Source organism: Tupaia chinensis, unplaced genomic scaffold (assembly GCF_000334495.1).
Source record: "Tupaia chinensis unplaced genomic scaffold, TupChi_1.0 Scaffold000225_1, whole genome shotgun sequence".
Taxonomy (NCBI): Eukaryota; Metazoa; Chordata; class Mammalia; order Scandentia; family Tupaiidae; genus Tupaia; species Tupaia belangeri.
This window is the reverse complement of record NW_006159700.1, coordinates 3,574,009-3,593,671: the sequence shown is the minus strand read 5'-3', so window position 1 is coordinate 3,593,671 and position 19,663 is coordinate 3,574,009. Positions and strand designations below refer to the sequence as shown.

The window sequence follows — 19,663 nt, the reverse complement described above, 5'->3', positions numbered from 1 at the left end:
AAATGCCAAAGCAGCCAGTTCTCTGGAGGTTAACAATAAACTAAGAATTTGAAATAGGGAAATATCTCTATACAAGCAGAACAAAGTTTTATATGAAGAAGTTCAGGATAGAAATAAAAGAGACTAAAAGACAGCCACACTAGGGAAGTGATTTGGGGAAGAAGGGATCAGCACATACAAGCTTCAAAGTAAAAGCTTCAAGATTTATTTCTGCAGTTCTATATCTGCTAACTTCTATTACAGATGGAAAATTTTCATTCTTTTTTTTTTTTTGGAGAGATTTTCACTGTAGGGCGCATGTGCTCACCAGACAGACAGACAGAGAGAGACATAGAGACAGAAAGCGAGAAATCACCCCCCAGGGGGGATGGTCACGCCGCAATTCCTTCTCCTCCATTCTCCTCTCGGGATCTTGGGCACGCACGCACACGCGCCCGGCGTGAGTTTTAAGCCACCGGGTCCGGGACACGAACCGCGGTCGACTACGTGGGAGTCCAGCGACATAGCCATTAAGCTAACTGCTGGTTTCCAAAATTTTCATTCTTAAGATCATTAAAATAATAAAAATTAAACTTGAGAAAGATATAAAAGATTTCTTAAAAATACTGAAAGAATTTAAATTGTTTAAAAAGGGTATATAAATTTGTGCCCAATGAACGAAAAACTTGTGAGAATGATGTTGGAAAAAAGATTCCTTGTTGAAACAAGTCTCGAAAAGCACTAAAAAAAAGTAATTATTTCAGTCAAAATGAGAAATGTAGAATAGCCTAAGACTAGCTGCAAAATCTTCATCTTACAAGACTTGCAAGCAAAATACACACTTTACTCTGGTATCTTTCTCAACAAAATTGTAGACTTTTTGATATTTTACCTGAGTGTTCTAATGCTCCACAATATTTGACAAGGGATTCAGGGTTCGTTATCAGTTTTTGAAAATAAATCCCTTTGTGATTCTATGCTACATCTTATTTTAGATATATGCCACAACTGTAAATATTTGTGTCAACTGCTTTAATGAATAGTTAATTTATGTGGGATTATGATTTGTTTAATTTCATAGACAAATGAAGTTTTCATAACCACTAAGAAACATGAAGTTCATATACTCACATTAAGATGTCAATTACATTGTCACTTAACACTACCTGGACATGCATTATAATTTAGCATGTCCTTCATCCAATAGTCACATCCTTTCTTTGGAGAAAGGCAATAAAGGACACAGCCTCACAGTTGGTCCTGAGTTACGTTGGGTAATTACTAACCAAATTAGACTGATTATTGCAGGGACCTCCTTACTGGTAATTTTTGTTTTCCTATTTCCTAGAGCAATCTATCCATTCATTCATTCATCTATCTTATCTCTGAACTATATCTCTGTCTTGTTTAAGGCTATCAAATGTGAATTGTGTTTCTAATACGTGTAAAGTATATACTAAGTACAGTGATATGGACAAGAAATGCAAAGTTTAATTAAACATATCTTGACTACTGAAGGAGTTCACAACTTCGAGGCAGAATCAGATATACAAACAAAAATGAATCATAAGTGAATAGAATAGAGGAATTCATAATGTGTAAGTATAGTAGTTTAACTATGTTCATATATTTGTCATGATAAATTTGTATGAATCTTTTTACCTTACAAAAGGCTTTTGAGCATATCAAAGCACTGTTCTGTGTGGATAATATTTGAATGAATTTTTCTTATGAAAGAGAAATTATGTAAACTAAAGCTTACCTTTCTTCCTCTACCTATAAAAAGAAAAGAATAAATGTTATTTTATGGAGAATGGATGATAAGAATATAATAAATATTTACTTTCAATAAACGTTGTCTTTGTGGAATCAGAATTTAACTTTAAAAATTATTCTAACACCAATAGACAGAACTTTTGTATCAGTATTTTGAATTTTGTATCAGTATTTTCAAAAAAGGCAAAATAATACATCACTTAGGAAAATTCTGACAATATTTTAATGTTCTTCACATAAAGCAAGGTTCATTAGAGTATAAAATTGACTCTTAAAGTTCTAATGACTTTTTTTCAACAATATTTTTATTTTTGTTTTTTATACATTTTATGACAGTCTTTTCTTTCATGAGTCAAAAACCAAAGTGTATTACACAATGAATAATCTCATTCTAACGTGTCCTTTTATCCTTTCACTCTCTATAGGAAACCACTATTACTGGTTTCTTGTATGTTCTCAAGTTTTTTTGCATATATAAGCAAATACTAATGTGGACTCTTATTTTTCTGCTTTTTTCCCCACACTGTTCTACCTTCGTCTTTATATGTTATCGATCTTTAAATCCTTGAGAACTTTGCTTATCAGTAAATAATCCCCTTATCGCTTCTAATAAAATTATATTGTGCAAATCTACTATAATGTATTTAGCTGACCTTCACCTTTTCCCCATAATGGACACTGGAATTGTTTTCAAACTTTTATTATTACCATGGTATAGTTTATCACCCAGCAGGACAGTTTTAGAATAAAAGTGAGTGCAGTTGTCCATTATGCCAAGAAAATTGGTGCAATTTGTGGTTTTCCTGAACAAACTGAGATGAATGATCATGATCATGCTAGCAATTATACATAATCCTATAATAAATAAGAGTTACAGAAGTGACCACATGCAAGGATATTTGTAGGGTAAATTCTCCATTACTCTTTTTGAGTCAGAGTGAAAGTATTTGTAATTTGATATATATTACCAATATCCCATGATAGAGATTATACTGTTTTTACACTCCCATAATCAATATACACATTAACCCACATGCCAATACACAGTGATATCCAGTGATGCTATAAAACATTTTAATTTTGGTCAGTCTGATAGGTAGAGCATGATAACATAGTGCAGTTTTAAGTGCATTTATTTTATTAGAAGGAAATTAGACAACCTTGTCATATATTGAGGAACCATTTATCTCTCTATTTTTGAATTAGCTTATTTTGCCCATTTTTGATTGGATTATTGGATTTGTGATCATTTATATCTAGGAGCTATTTATATAGAAAGAATAATCTTTTGTGAATTGAACTCCATTTTTGCTCATTTTTGTATCATACAAGTGATTTTTTATGAATTTGTATGGCTTCTGGACTTTGAGTCTGAATTAAGAAGATCTCTATTTCAGGACTATGGAGAAATCCCCCTCTGTTATCTTTATAACTATTATGACTTAATTTTTCTTAAGTCCTTGATTTATTTAGAATTTTTTCCTAGTGTAGAATGTACTTCCAAACATTCATGGAAAAATGTATTAGAGTAAGTTTATTTTGGTTTGGAGAGAAATCAAAATCCATGCATAGGTATTTTATAATACACACTTTCCATGAACTTTTGAGAACCTCTCTATGATTATTAGGACTTCAATATTTTCCAGATAATTACCTAGCCATTCCAACCAGATTTGTTAAATAATTCTTCTTTCTCTACTACTGAGATACCATCTTTATCATATCCAAACTGATGGATCTACTTCAATCCTTCTTATTTTATTCCACTGAATTATAGCTACTCATGTAGCTAGATCACATTATGTTAATTAATGAGTGTATTAAATATATTTAGATATATCGTGGGGCTAGCCTTTACATTTTTTGTTTTTAATTTTCCAGAGGGCATGTGCTCTCAACAGAGAAAGAGAGAGGGAAAGTGAGAAAGCAACCTCTCATGAAGGACGACCATACCACAACTCCTTCTCCTCCATTTCCACTTTTAGGATTTATGCATACATGCACATGCATTCAGCATGTTTTCAAGCAACCAGATCTGATACTAAAACTGCATAGTCAGACGTGTGGCATCCGGCTGCCTTTACCACCATGCCACCGGTTGGTCCAGTCATCACTTACTCTTCTTTCTATAGGTTTGCTTGACTATTGTTGCTCATTTATTCTATATAAATTTGTATTTACAATGTGTCAAATTATAGAGGAAAGCATGTTATGCCTTTATTGAGCTCACATTTAAATTATTAATTAACTTATGGAAAAATGATGTGTTTGTAATATTTAGTCTTTCTAATTGAGAACGTAATATAATGTGTTTTAAAATCTTCATTTGAGGACTTGCTAGGTGGTGTGGTGGTTAAAGGCTCTGGACTCCCACATGGCCAGCCTCAGTTTGAGTCCCACCTGATGGCTTGCTTTCTCATTTTCTCTCTCTTTCTCTCTCTCTCCTTTCCCCCTATTATCAAATTTAAATAAATAAATAAATAAAAATAAGTAAATATAAATAAAATAATACTTAAAAAATCTTCATTTGAATGAGTAGTATTTTAAAGTTTCCTCCAAAAATATCCTGTACATTTTATGTTATCTTTATCCTTAGGCATCTGATGCTATTATAAATAATTTTTATTCCCATTAATTATTCTATGATGTAATTACATATACATCATAAATCTATTTTTTTTTGTTAATCCAGTGTTGCAATATATTACTGAATTAATTGGTACAATTTTTTACTCAATTCTCAGGTTTTGTAAGAACAAAATTATCTTTTTTTAAATGGTTAATTTTAGCTCCTAGTTTCTAATTTCTAAAGCTACGATTTCTTTTTTCTTTTTTTTTGTTGGGGGGAGGTTTTTGCTATAGGGCGTGTGTGCTCGCCAGAAAGACAGAAAGAGATAGAGAGACAGAAAGAGAGAAATCACCCCCCGGGGGGGGATGGCCACACCTCAATCCCTTCTCCTCCATTCTCCTTTTGGGATCTTGGGCATGCACACACAACTCCCGGTGTGAGTTTAAGCCACCAGATCTGGGACTCGAACTGTGGTCGGCTACATGGGAGTCCAGCGACATAGCCATTACGCTAACTGCTGGCCCCTTCTTTTCTAATTGTTTATTCAGACACATGCACTACTGTTACATGGTAGTGATGATAATAGATAGTAATTCTACTATTGAGTTTAGAGGGAATGCTTTTAAAAATATCATGTGAAATGTCCATTTATTATTGAGTTATTGTTTTTTATCGAGATTGTTATTGATTTTGTCAACTATCTTCACCTCGATTAAGGGGAAAGCATATACTATACCTTATGTCCCACAAATATGTTAAGATAATTACTTATTTATATCAATAGTTTTTCTAATACTGAATTATTCCTGCACTTAAATAATCTCCACTTTTTGATGAAGTAATTATTTTTAATATGATAATAGATTAGCTATTTTATTCATGATCTGAAAAATCTTTATTAGATTAGTCTATACTTAATATTTTGTGGGATGATAAATATGTTCTCTAGATAACCTCTTGGATAACCTTAGTGGACTTCATAGAAAATTAATAAAAATATATCTTGGACAACAAATGACCATAGTAAGTAATGCAAGGAATTCTTGAATCAGACCTAGTCAGCTAAAAGTCAGTCAAAATTTTCTCTAATATTTAAGAGGGCAGAAAATTGATGTTTGCTTCTATTGAACTTTAGATAAAGTGGGTCAGTAAAGTCATTCATTCTTAGAGTCACTGAAAATGCTTAGTTATTCTATTGGAGGTGGAAAACAGAGTGAAAAACACTGCAACTATAAAGATGAATCACTGAATCAATTCTAAGCCAGCTCTAAGCACTCTTACCAAAATTGGTATTGCCACCCCCGGGTGTATGTGGGCAGACAGGACAGCACTCCCCGGTGGGAGTTACCGGATTGGCACAAGTGAGCACTTCCGCGCACTGTATGGTGTCACACAGAATGGCTCCATTGTCACAGACGCAGATCTGGCAAGGAGAAGGTTTCCAAATGTCCCTGTTTAAGTATATCTGGCCATGCTGACTGCAGGTTATTTCTTCCTCATAGTCAATTTCTGAAAGAAGAAAAACAGGGAAAAAAATTTGATAAATCTAAAATTTTATAATTTGGAATATATTTTAAAAGATGAATCATCTTATAGATTCTAAAAAAAAAATCTAAGTAGCCTCCCAGACATGTATAAACTTACTTTATTTACATGCAAAATAATATATCATTTGCCATAAAATTAATTCATTACTTACAACTTTATGTTATAGAGGTAGGGGGTGAGACCAGCAGTTGGAGTAATGGCTATGTCACTGGATTCCCATGTAGTTGACCACAGTTCAAGTCCTGGACCCAGTGGCTTAAACTCATATTGGGCATATGTGTGTGCATGCCCAAGATCCTGAAAGGAAAATGGAGGGGAAGGGATTGGGGGGTGGCCATCCCCCCACCGGGGGGGTGATTTCTCACTTTCTCTCTCTGTGTCTCTCTCTGTCTTTCTGGTGAGTGCAGGTGCCTTATAGCAAAATCCTCTCCAAAAAATAAAATAAAATAGAGGTAGGGAGAAAAAAAGTGATCCAAAAGAGATACATATCTTAACCAAAAAAAGCATCTTGCTAGATATTATTTTGGAAGGTATGAATGATCAAGCATGAGCTTAGTAAAGAGAGTTTTAAATTAGTCATTTGACAAGAGGAAAAAGGGAAAAGAAAAGATATAATTTTAGTGTTTGGTGAACATTATATGACTTCCACATTACTAAAAGCTTTACAATAGTAAACTCATGATAGACAATTTGAAGGGACTTCAAAAATGTTATGGAAAAATGGAATTAGTTTGCTAAGTTGATTTTGGTACAGAAATATTTTGAAATTCATGCACAGTTTTGTTTTTATAATATGCATTTTCCATGAACTTTTTAAAGACACCTTATGTGTATTTGTGTACCATGGAGAAAAACTTAAAAAAAATTGGCATATGGGTTTTTAAAAATTATTTTACAACATGAAGTTAAAATGAATAATCTGTCCCATTTCATAGAGTAGATTATCATTCATATTAGATATCTTAGCTAAAGGTGCTTATCAAACTGTAACAGAAACACAACACTTTTACAGGTAATGAGTTAGTTAGCTCTGCATCAACATTTATTTAGAAATTCATAACCAACACAATATAATTAATTATTACACAATATCTGTCAAATACTTTTTTATTTTTTTGGAAAGGTTTTCGCTATAGGGCACGTGCGCTCGCCAGACAGACAGAGAGAGACATAGAGACAGAAAGCGAGAAATCACCCCCCAGAAGGGATGGTCACGCCGCAATCCCTCCTCCTCCATTCTCCTCTCGGGATCTTGGGCATGCCCACACACGTGTTCGGCATGAGTTCTAAGCCACCGGGTCCGGGATGTGAACTGCAATCGACTACGTGGGAGTCCAGCAACATAGCCATTACACTAACTGCTGGTTCCCAAATACTTTTTGATATTTAGATAAAATTTTAAGAAAGATTAATATATATACACATTTGCACACACAATAATAGCAGTTATATTAAACCTTTATTATCAAGTAAACACATGTGCTACATTTTTAAACTGTCATTTTACAAGAAACAAAATTATAACATTATAACATATAGTATTTGCCAACCCCACAGTTTAGAGGTTAAGCACTGTTCATAGAGCCAGTTCCACATGGCTAGCCTTAGTTGAAATTACAGTCCCAGAACCCCAGCATTTGTGTGTGTGCACCCAAAATCCTTATAGGATAAAGAAACAAAAACAAAGAGATTTTTGGCATGACCACACACCATTGTGGGGTTCTCTCTCTTTCTCTTTCTCTCTTTCTGGCAAGCACATATGCCCTCTGGCAATTACAAAAATAAGATAAAAATAAAAATAAAACAGAATATGAACTGAGCCAGCCAGTGGCATGGTGGTTAAGGCTGCTGGATCTCACATGGTTGACTATGGGTTCTAGTCATGGATCTAGTGCCCTGAAAACCTTATCTGGCACATGTGCATGTATGCCCAAAATCCTACACATACACACGCATCTCTGTCTCTCTGTCTTTCTGTGTCTCTTGTGAGTACACATGCACTCTGGCAAAAAAAAAAAAAAGAAAAGAAAAGAAATAAAAGAAGTATGGGTCATATCACCCTAACAAAATCCTTCATTGGTTTCCCAACTACTTAAATTCAGAACTCCCATCAAAGGTCTACAGGTCTTACTTCCCAGTCTCTGCCAAATAGATCCCTTTGCCTGACACTATCTCTTCCCCTTTTTATGGCAAACTAATGTGTCTTGTTTCATTGTCACCTCCCCCCTACATTTTTCTCTGACTATCCTACACACATTAGGTTTCCTTTACCCAATCGATACAATTCAAAGAACTCCTTCATTCAGCAATTCATTCATTCCTTGTGTGTTATACACGAGGTAAAGATGAGTTACTAAAATGTGAACAGATAGGCAAAAATCACTGCCTTTATGAAATGTATTGCAATGATATTAATTTATTTACTTTTATTTGTTTATTATCTTGTCTCCTCCATCAGAACGAAAACTCCTTGAAGGTAAATGTTAACTGTCTCTTGTTGGTTACTGTATTTCGAACACTTGACACTGCACCTTTCATAGAGTATTTATTTATTCAACAAATATTCATCCAAAGGATAAATATGAATGAACACATGGATCTAAATTATGGATCAATAACTTAATTAAACAGCATTAACATTATACTTTGAAAAATAACAAGACATTTATAACTGTATTAGTGGGCCACCATGTAAGCTAGTAGCTAAGGGAGCCAATCCTCAAGGGCTAACCGAGGTTTGAATCCTGTCCCAGCAGCTGGAAAATCATACTGGACGTATGTATATACATGTCCCAAACCCCATCAGAATGGAAAAATAGAGGAGAGAAATCGCAGTGTACTCATATCCCATTGGAAGATGCTTTCACCTTCTCTTTCTCTCCATCTGCCTATCTCTCTCTCTCGTCTATGCACATGTCCTCTGGCAACTTAAAAAAGAAATATTTGTAATCAATTTCTGTGTTTATTATTTAGCACATAAATGTGCACAAATGGGATCAGCTGGTCCTGTGGTGGTTAAGGCACCTGATCTCACATAGCCAACTGCATGGATGGGGTCCTGGACCTGGTGGCTTACACAAGCTGGGCCCATGTGCATGTGTGCCCGGAATCCTGACAGGAGAAAACGAAGAAAGGGAATTGCAGTGTGGCCATTGCTCCCAGGGAATGCTTTCTCACTTTCTTTCTCTCTCTCTCTCCCTGTCTATCTCCAGTGAGCAAAAGCACCCTATAACAAAATTTAAATACATATACACACTTATACATACGTATGTATGCTAAAATGATAATACTGATGAAAATTATTTCAGTTTAGAATAAAGGTATTAATTAAAGAATCTACATTATATTATTTTTATTTGTCAATTATACCTCAATAATACTGACAAAATAACATTCTTCTCACTTCGTTATGAAATCTATTGTTTCACATATTTAGTTTTTTTAGCTTTGGAGGGTTTTTATTTTTTTTGAGAGATTTTTTTTCTATAGGATGCACGTGCTGACTGGAGAGACAAAAAGCAAGAAATCAACCCTCATGGGTAATGGCCATGTCACAGTCGGTTTTCCTCCATTCTACTCTTGGGATTTTGGGCACATGTGCATATGTGCCCAGTATGAATTTCAAGCTATCAGGTCCAAGACTCAAAGTGGAGATGGATACATGGGAGTCCATCACCTTAACTACTACGCGACCTGCAGGCCCCACACATACTGAGTATTTGATAAATGAAAAATTGCTTTCAGAGAATAACATCCTCATGGTCTTTGTGATATTTTGTAATAATATTGAGTTTCTAAGTCTCTGCATCAAAAAACATTTATTGGGGAACCAGCAGTTAGTGTAATGGCTATGTCACTGGACTCCCATATAGTCGACCGTGGTTCAAGTCCCGGACCCGGTGGCTTAAACTCATGCCAGGTGCATGTGTGTGCGTGCTCAGGACCCTGCAAGGAGAATGGAGAAGGGATTGCAACCTGGCCATCCCCTCCCCCCCGGGGGGGTGATTTCTCACTTTCTGTCTCTCTGTCTCTCTCTGTCTTTCCGGCGAGAGCATGCGCCCTATAGTGAAAATTTCTAAAAAACAAACACAAACAAACAAACAAACAAAAACATTTTTAGGGGCCAGCAGGTGGCTTGGTGGTTAAGAATGCTGAACTCCCACATGGCCGACTGCAGTTCGAGTCCCAGACCTGGTGGCTTGCTTTCTCTCTGTCTCTCTCTATCTGTCTCTCTGTCTCTCTCTGTCATGTTATTACTCTCACTCACTCTGATCAAATTAAAAATAAATACATAAAGTAAAATAAACTAATTCTTTAAAAAATTTATTATGTAATACATAGCTAATCAATAAAATATGCTAATTTTGTATACATAGTGATATTTAAACATTTAAAACCAAAACATTTTAGTATGCTTTTCTTTTCTTTCTATTTTTTTTTTGAAGGGGTTTTTTTCTATAGGGTGTGTGCACTCACCAGAAAGGCAGAGAGACAGAGAGACAGAAAGCCAGAAATCACTCCCCAGGGGGGATGGCCACGCCGCAATATCCCTTCTCCTCCCTTCTCCTCTCAGGATCTTAGGCACACACGCACATGAGCCTAGTGTGAGTTTAAGTCACTGGCTCCTGGACTCGAACTGCAGTCAACTGCATGGGAGTCCAACAACATAGCCGTTATGCAAACTGCTGGTCCCTAGTATGCTTTTCTTCAAGACAATTTTTTTAAATAAAAAAATACATCAGAAAAGCAGTGTGGTTTTTAGATGAAATGCTTTTTAAACCAGTGTTGCTCCATGAAGAACACTTGCATAAACACAACCTGTGTAAAACTGGGTTTATATCCAAAGTCCATTAAGTAATCCCACTAAATAGATTATGTAAGAATAATTTTGCTCATTAAGTTTTATGATTGAGAAAAAAAATTATCCAATTACAAGTGGTAAATATCGCTGCCTGAAAATGAGATACATTAGAAATTGAATTAGCTTGTTACTTTCTTTTCCCACCCTTGAAGTTAACAGTATTCAAAAGCATTTCCTGAAGATGGGATGGGTATGTGCTTAATACTGAATGTGCAAAATATTGGAAGCATATGGGTTCTGTCCTCAAAAAAATATATCATTACTAAGTATTATCTATGTGTATATACATACATTTTATACACACACACACACACATAGACTTTAAAAAGTGTGTGGAAACATGAAATTAAAGTATGAGCTCAGACCTAGCCACTGTGGTGCACTGATAAAGCAAGTATCCTGCCAAGCTGGAAGCTACATGGCTGATGTTGGGACTGGATCCCTGGGTTGACCTGCATGGGCACTCGATCCTGAGGAGCTGGAGGGCTAGGGAAAAAATGTCATGGTATGACAGGATCCTGTCAGGAGTGCTCCCCTCCATTCATGTATGCATACAAACTCTCATAAGAAAAAAATAACATACAAGTTTATTTTGGCTTGCAAATAGTTTGAAATCCATTCATAGTTTTCTTTCTTTCTTTTTTTTTTTCTTTTTTTTTTTAGTTTTGGTATAGGACCTGTGCACTCACCAGAGAAAGAGAAAGTAAGAAATCACGCCCCTCAAATGGCCATGTCTCAGTCCCTTCTCCACTCTCCTTTGGGATTTTGGACATGCAAACACATGCACTCAGCATGATTTTTATTGTGTCCAGAACTCAAACCATGTAACTAGTCATATGGGATCCATGCCACCTGATAGTTCCATAGTTTTTTTAATATGTTTTTCATTAAGTTTTTAAGGACCCCTTGTATATTATAACATAATATATACTGTATATATTGTGGCATGTTATTTTTATTTGCATAATAAATTAAATTTAATCAATTTGTACATGAATTATTATGTTATCAGTATATTATATAATCATTAAATATTATTATAATAAAATATATAATCATTGTATACATATTATATATGTGGATAGAAATTATACTGTTGATGAGATAATTAGATATTTGGACGTAGAATATATGAAAAACAAAAATAAGTGTCATGCCATAATATTGTCAATTGAGTATCATTAAAATCTGTACGAAGCTCTTCAGAGAATCACTTGTTCTATTTTCTGTGGCTTTTACAGGATTAAAGTGAAAGGACATATTCTTTCAGACTTGTGTTAACACATAGAAAGGCAATTTCTTCCTCAAAGTTTAAGACAGCACTACCTCATACCAAAGAGCGAAAAGTAGGCCACTGTCTCACTTTCTTTAAATGACAATGTTAAAAGTTAGTTTTATACTCTGAGTCATCACTGATCCTTTTCCTCTAAGATTTATAATTAAATTTAAGATGTTGCGGAAAGTTCGCTGGAATGCTTTTAAATGGCAAGGAGATGAAAAACCACATTTACAGTTACACCCTGCCTCCTCTTCACCCACACAAGAATCCACACTTCACAGAGGGCTTGGAAACTCAGTGAACTCCATTGCTCATGTCTGAAGGAAAGACACATACAAAGAAACAGTGGGTAGAAAATACAGGATGTCTTGCAATTTTCATGTTTCTACATGTTAGTTGTGTACCATATGATTAGGCTGTCCCTTCAGCTTTCTGCATAGACATTTACTTAAATAGAAAAATTTAAATGCAGTCAATTTGTTGAAAAATTTTGTAGTGAATTTTTATGACATAATTAGTTTATGAATGATGATATGACAAAAAACTAAGAATTTTCAAATGATATTTTGAAAAATTTAATACAGTCCTCCTAACTCTTCTACTCAAATTATGAAACTAACATAAGCTGACATCTAAGGTCCAGAATATAAAATAAAAGTGTCTTAGAGTACTTGGATAAACAAATATTTTTTATACAATCTGAAAAACACTCCAAAAACATAGTTTTGTTCTACTTTTACTTTTTGCTATTTATTTTTCTTTAACTCTACTAAATTTGAGGAGGACTGGTAGGAATCTGAGAGTATTATTTTGTAATTTCTGTTCTTTTTAACTTCCAAAATATTTATCATTCAAACTACAAGATTCTTTTACCCTTATCAAATATTCTAAAAACCTGAATCCATTGTGAAGTCATTGTCACAAAGGTCCTGGCTCTGATATTGTAGAGAAAAGAGATATTTCATCTGAACACATTTTATCTGAAATCAACTCAATTGACCTGTTTCTCATACAACCTCATAGGTTTGTGTTATCACAAATTTTATGTGTGTTTATATTTAGTTGTAAGGATTCAGTTCTTAATCACTAGGTGGCAGACAAAATCTAACATCTTATTATAATTGATCATTAAAAACTAAGTTACAAAGTATGGGCCATGCCCTAAATCTATTTTCCTTCAAATAATTTTTATACTTGTGCAAAAGAAGCCTGTATAGAAAAGGCAATTCTGAAGCCTTGCAACTGGTCAAGGATAGAGGCAATTCTATTTATTTATCAAATTATTTGAAATCATTTAAGAACTTTGAAAGACATATGAAATAAATGTTCCTTAAACTATGCTATATATTCTCTAACCTTTAACTAAATTTCTTCCTTGTAGATATAATGTATAGTGTATAGGTGGTATAGAACTTATAAATCAATTACTCAGAAAGTTGTGAAGATCATTTCCCCCTCTGCACATGAGCTCCTTGGGAACTGGGCCATTCATTAAGAAAACTTCACACTTAATGGCAAATAATAAGTCTTTGATAGTTGTATTTATAACACAGATGGGTGTACAAATGAATGAAAGAATAAAGGAACTACCTAATCAATACACATATCAAAAAAGGGAACATGTTTAACTCTGTTTCTTATGTCCTTTATCTTCCCAAAGGATATATGTTCTTTGGACCCCTATCTTGAATAAAAAGGAAAATGGTCATTTGATGGATCTTGCTAATTGTGTGCCTAATGTCTAGACCTCTGTGTGGCCAGAAAAGAAAACTGTGGCAGTCAGAGCAATTTTCAGAACCCTGCAACAGTGCTTCAGCCTTTCTGGACAGCTGACCTAGATCCATTCTAAGGTTGTGAAAGTAAAGGCTAGCGTTATTTAAAGTTTATCTCATTGTAAAAGTCTTCCAAGAACTACCATCAATGCACTGTCAGCTGGTGCCCTGAAATTGGATAGAGAATGCCTGAAGGGACAGAGAAGGCAGCAGTAGAACAGCCCCATGTCCCTCTGGACCAAACCACAGATGTTGCCTTTAGCAAGGCATAGTGATGCCCCAGCTGTTGGATAGAGTTCCAGAGAATCTTCCAGGAAATCCCTCCCTTCCTTCTGCACTTGGCACTTTTTACCAGCACGGCGAAGACAAAGAGGGAGTACATTCAGTTCTTCTTTTAGATCCTGCTGTGTAAATGGCAACAGTTCCATGTTCATCATTTCACTTTCCTTATCTAAGTCCCCAAAGTTTTAAGTCAGATACATATGAAGCCACCAGGAAAAATCTAAGGAGATCCATTTTGTACTTTAACAATTTTTTTCTACCTCAGCCTCTAGGTCAGGGATGGTATTTGAGTGGGAGAGAATGGAGTAGGTCTCTTGGTTTTCTATTTTCTATTTTTCAATTCACCATGGATTTATTTCCTTTTTCAAGTTTTATTTTATCTTTATTCATGATAAAAAGCACACATATGAATGTGAAAGAGGGAGAGAGAGAAAGCATCCCCTATATTATTGGCTTTGTTATGTTGAACATTTCCCTCTCCATGATAGAATTATAGTTCCATAACTGCAGCACTATTCACAATCACTAAGACATGGAATCAACCTAAATGCCCAATAACTGGATTGAAAAAACGTGGCACATATACACTATGGATTATCTGGTCATGCCACGATTGCTGCTCTATTTCTCCACCCTGACAAGATCCCAGATTTCTACTTTCTAATAAGCCCCCCAAATTTCAACCTGTGTTTAGGATAGTTATTCAAATTATTACTATTTTTGTGTCTTCCTTTCTTTCCATGCATCAGCTGAACAAGATAGGCATTCAATAATTATTGAGCTGAGTTCAAATTCTAGTCCATTAAGGACAATCATGTTTTATATTCTAAAGCAGTACAGTCACAATTAATTTTGAAAAATATTATAGAAATAAGAGAAAGTAAAAAGGAGACAACTCTAAGTCATTCCTATGACCTAGTGGTTAAGGGTGCCAGATCCCACATTGCTGACTGAGCAGTTCAAGTCCTGAACTCAGCAGCTTAAAGGACATGCCAAGCAAGAGTGTGTGCATGCCAAGAATTCTGACTAGATGGAGAAATGAAAGAGAAAGGATTTCATCATGGTCCCAGTGTGTGGGGGTGGGGGAGAGTCCTTTCTCCTTATCCCTCTCCCTCCACCTCCACTCCACCCCCACCTTTCTCTCTCTCTATCATGTGCACACATTCTATGGCAAATAAAAGTTCTAAAAAATAGGAGACAACTCCTATACAATATTTTATTTTAGCACAGAAATAAAACAAGTGTAGGAAGAAGTTTAGTCCCTCAATGCAACCATTAAATTGAATCTCATAAGAAAAGACTTTCCAGTTAACTAGTAAAACTGCTATTTTTACTTTACTTAACATGGAAATAATAATAATAATAAAAACTCTCAAATCAGGGACTAAAATTTATTTCCATGTATTACTGGGAAATCTAAAATAATGTTTGGAGCCAAAATCTGAAACAAACCTACACATATTGCATATTCAATGTCTATCTATAATTCTGCCTGGAAGGTAAACCTTTAGGCTGCTAATGCATTTAACATATATACTTTTTTTCTCTAAACATAAATCTGAAATTGCTGAATAGTTGCAAAAATCTCACTCAGAGATTTGAGGTCTCCTTATATTCTATATACTAAAAACTAGAAATTACAGTAGTAAGTTCTATATCAAACTCTTAAACAGTAAACCTCAGTGAATAAATTAGGCAGGTGTGGTATGCAAAATGTGTCTGCCTACTTACATGCACAAACAATTTTTAATTGTTTTGAGTGAAGCCTACTAAATGTCTCCTTAGCTTTAGAGACATTATTTAAAATAAAATAGAAAACCAAAAGTCTGCTTAGCTATTTCTTTTTTAAATGGGTAGTATCATGGTTTTTATGTAGTCTGGAGGTAAATTAAGTACTATAAAGTACAAATAAACTTTCAACAATATATAGTACCACAGTCCAGGTTTTCTTCATCTCATTCAACTCTTACTTCAAATGTCACTTTCCTTGTGAAGCCTACTCTGATCACCTGACCAAAAAAAATAGCAAATTACCATATACACAAACAATCATGGCTCCGTAAATTCACCAATTCTTTTTTATTTTAATTTTTTTTAATTTACTCATTTGTTTATTTCAATTTGGCCAGAGAGAGAGAGAGAAAGCCACCACGTCCGGGACTCAAACCACCGTCGGCCATGTGGGAGTGTCCAGCACCTTAACCACCACGCCACCTGCTGGTCCCAATTCATCAATTCTTAATCTTTATTTTTCTCTTTCATTTTTCTTGACGTTTTCTTTCAATGTAATGATTACTTCTTAATTCATTATACTATTGGATTTATCATATTGATTTTTCTCTCACTGTGATAGGATTGTAGCTCCATAATTGCAGCACTATTCACAATTGCTAAGATATAGAATCATCAAACTAAATGCCCAAGAACGGATGACTGGATTGAAAAAAATGTGACACATATACACTATAGAATACTACTCAGCCTTTTTTAAAAAAGAGATGCTGTCATTTGATAGAAAGTAGATGAATATAGATGATTAAATGCTAAATGAAGCAAGCCAACCTTTGAAAGATATTGTATGTCCACACTCAATATATACTTAATGTCAATACATAAATGGCAGAAATGGAAAAATCAAAAGATATAAAAACAGAAATAACAAATGTAGATACCAGAGACTGTATAGGAGGCAGTAGGAAGGAGGGGTTCAGGAAAAAAATATATAACAGACACAAGAATGGAAAATTATCTATTGAGTTAATATGTGTGGTAATATCTTTATTTGATTGACCTGCAATGCATGTATACTTTGAAAAACCATATTGTGTGCTGTAAAGATGTACAGTGATTAAATGTGAAGTAAGAAAGAACAGATATCATTTATTCTGTTTTCTTCATATCCTGATATCCTAAATAGTGTCAGGTTCAAAGTAAATGCTTTGTTGAATTGTATTTGTTGAATATTGTTACTTGCTTAAGAAGCTCTAGGTGATGGAGTAATTTTGTAACACTCAAGCATATAAAAAGGGAGTTTTATGCCTAAAGCCAATTGTAAACATACAAGTAATGAGATCTAGACCATATTGGATGGCAAATTATTTGCTTCAATAATGAGCCATTAATTTTCAGAGTAATTTTCAGAGAAGCCACATTTTCAGCTGATTATTCAAATGTAGGCCACACGTACAAAGTTTTAAAATACCTAGGACTGTACAAATATTATGTATTCATTTTATTCATCCCAAATATTATATTCTAAATAGAACACATATTTTTATTCATTTTTATAACTAAAAAAGATTATTGTTAAATGAATATTCAATATAGCATACTCAGATGGGTATAAAATGAAATGTTTCATATTACAAAATAGTTTTAAATAAATTCTATTCTGTATCTTTTTAAAATTTATTTTAATTTTGTTATTCTTATTATTTTTTAAACATTCAATCACTATACATTATTTAGCTTGCAAAAAGAATTTACCCAACATGAAATACATCTCAGACCAGTCCAGTTGAGAATACTATACACATTATCATCAACAGGTAATAAACCCTTTCTGTGTCCCACAAATGTCTTCCCTTTCTATTTTTTCTCCCTGACTTCTTTCTGACCCTCTCCCTTCTCCCACCCTCCTTCCACACTGTTTTCAGCATCCGTAACTATTTTCACTGTTTCTATGCCCTCCGATCTTTCAGTTTCTACCAGAGAGTGTGGACAGTCAGTATATGCTAAGTGGAGACATACAATATCTTTCTTTTATAGTTTGGCTTATTTCACTCAGCAGTTCTATTTTGTATCTTATGATTTCTTTGCAAGGACATTTTATTTCCTTTTCTCATTTTTCTGGATACCAAAGAGTATTTAGGACCTCTAGATATTGCAGTCAGCTTATTCCTTCCCATTCATTCTTTATTCACTGCCCAGCCTTGACCAAGTTGAAATTTTTCTTACAACCAACTAAACTTTCCACAGTTCTCAGAGGCTCTTGGATCTCATTCATTTAATTACCAAGGATTCTAAAATATTTTGAAAGAAATATTTCATGGGAACTTAAGGGTTACTTCTTTCTATAGTATTCTCTCCGGAGCTCAATTCTGGAGGTCAAAGGCTGGCACTGGGTGTGAGAGAAGTAAGTTTTCATGCTAAACATATAATTTCCAATTTTATCCATTTGGATAAATTTAATGGCCTAAATCAATGCTGAGTTGTGTCTGGATCTATGTAGATTTAATTTACATCTATTGAGCAACTATTAAAACTTAGGCAATTTCACTAAAGAATAGAAATAAAAGGGAATTCTACCCTTCTATCTGGTATTTCCTTCCAAGACACATCCAGAGCAGGTAATGAACTATTAAATAAGCCTATAATTATTATTTAAGTAATTAAATTCATTTCTTAAATCCAACTTAACATTTATAAAGTGCATGAAAACCAAGTTATTAATTTCAGGTTCAAGGTTAATAGTCAATAAGGCATTGAACCTCAAAACCATTCAACTGCCATAGCAAGACTTGGAAGGAGAAAGAAAGGTTGCACCTGTAGTGGTAATTTACATTAATTTCTTCCTGTATGCATAGCAAAGCAATTCATTGGGAAATTTCAGTGCTTACAAAGATAATAAAAAATAAGAAAATCTAAAGGAGGAGGAGAAAGAAAGAGAGGAGGGAAAAGGGAGCTGAAGGAGGCAGAGAAGACCAACAGCCAAGATAATTATTTTTCCCAGTATAACTTCATTGCATCAGTGAAAAGGATTTACATGGTTTGTGGCAAACATAATTAAACTAAAGCTATTTCTTTATCCTATGTTTAAAAAGGAAAAACACCAAGAGTGGAATCCAAGATTTTAACCTGTAAAAACATGTTCTTCTGAAAAGAAATTGTGATTTTCTTTATTTGCTTATTGCAAATAAATGGAGATCAAATTAAAACATTCCTAGTATAAGAAATGAGCATGAATAAGCTTTAGGAAAGTTACAAGAGCTTTATAGTACAAATAATTATTTAATTTTATTTCTTTCAGATTTCTTTAAATTGTGAATGTTATCATTATTGGTTAATTTATACTCTAATATTTATATGGGGAAAAGAACACATCATTTTATTAAAATATCTGTGGAAAGATTGAGTTCTCAAAAACGTTTAATAATTTATTTAATCCCAAGTAGCTATGGAACACTTACATTGTGCTAATACAGTGGTTAGCAGATGTTGAGATCAGAGGAAAAGAATGTATGACATTTGCTAAACTGAGAAGTATAAAATTTAGCTTGGACAAAAAGACAATTAACTAGATGTTTGCTAGTTAAATAATTATTACACTAAAATAATCAATTAAAAGTATGACTTTATTTCTCTGTTAATGAACAGAAAAAGATAAAATATGATCCTTCACTTTTGGAGGAAAAGAAATATCCAGGAATATTACAAATAAGTTTACCTTAGAGTGCTGCTAAAAGTAAATCTCAATAAATTAGTCAATTTGGCAACAGGAATAGAAGCATTACTTAATCCATTTGGTCAATATTTATTTACCCAACAAAATTTTTTTAAATATTTGTCCACTACAAGAGCAAACTTTGGATCAGGGA

At 34.1% G+C, this 19,663-nt stretch overlaps 1 protein-coding gene across 1 annotated transcript in view; it reads right to left on the bottom strand.

The window, feature by feature from the left end:
• Positions 1-19,663, bottom strand: part of COL5A2 (collagen type V alpha 2 chain) — a 173,385-nt gene that overhangs the window by 78,027 nt on the left and 75,695 nt on the right. Inside the window, 2 exon segments of the mRNA XM_027771572.1 lie at positions 1,742-1,755; positions 5,606-5,833. Coding sequence (XP_027627373.1) covers positions 1,742-1,755; positions 5,606-5,833 — 242 coding nt within the window.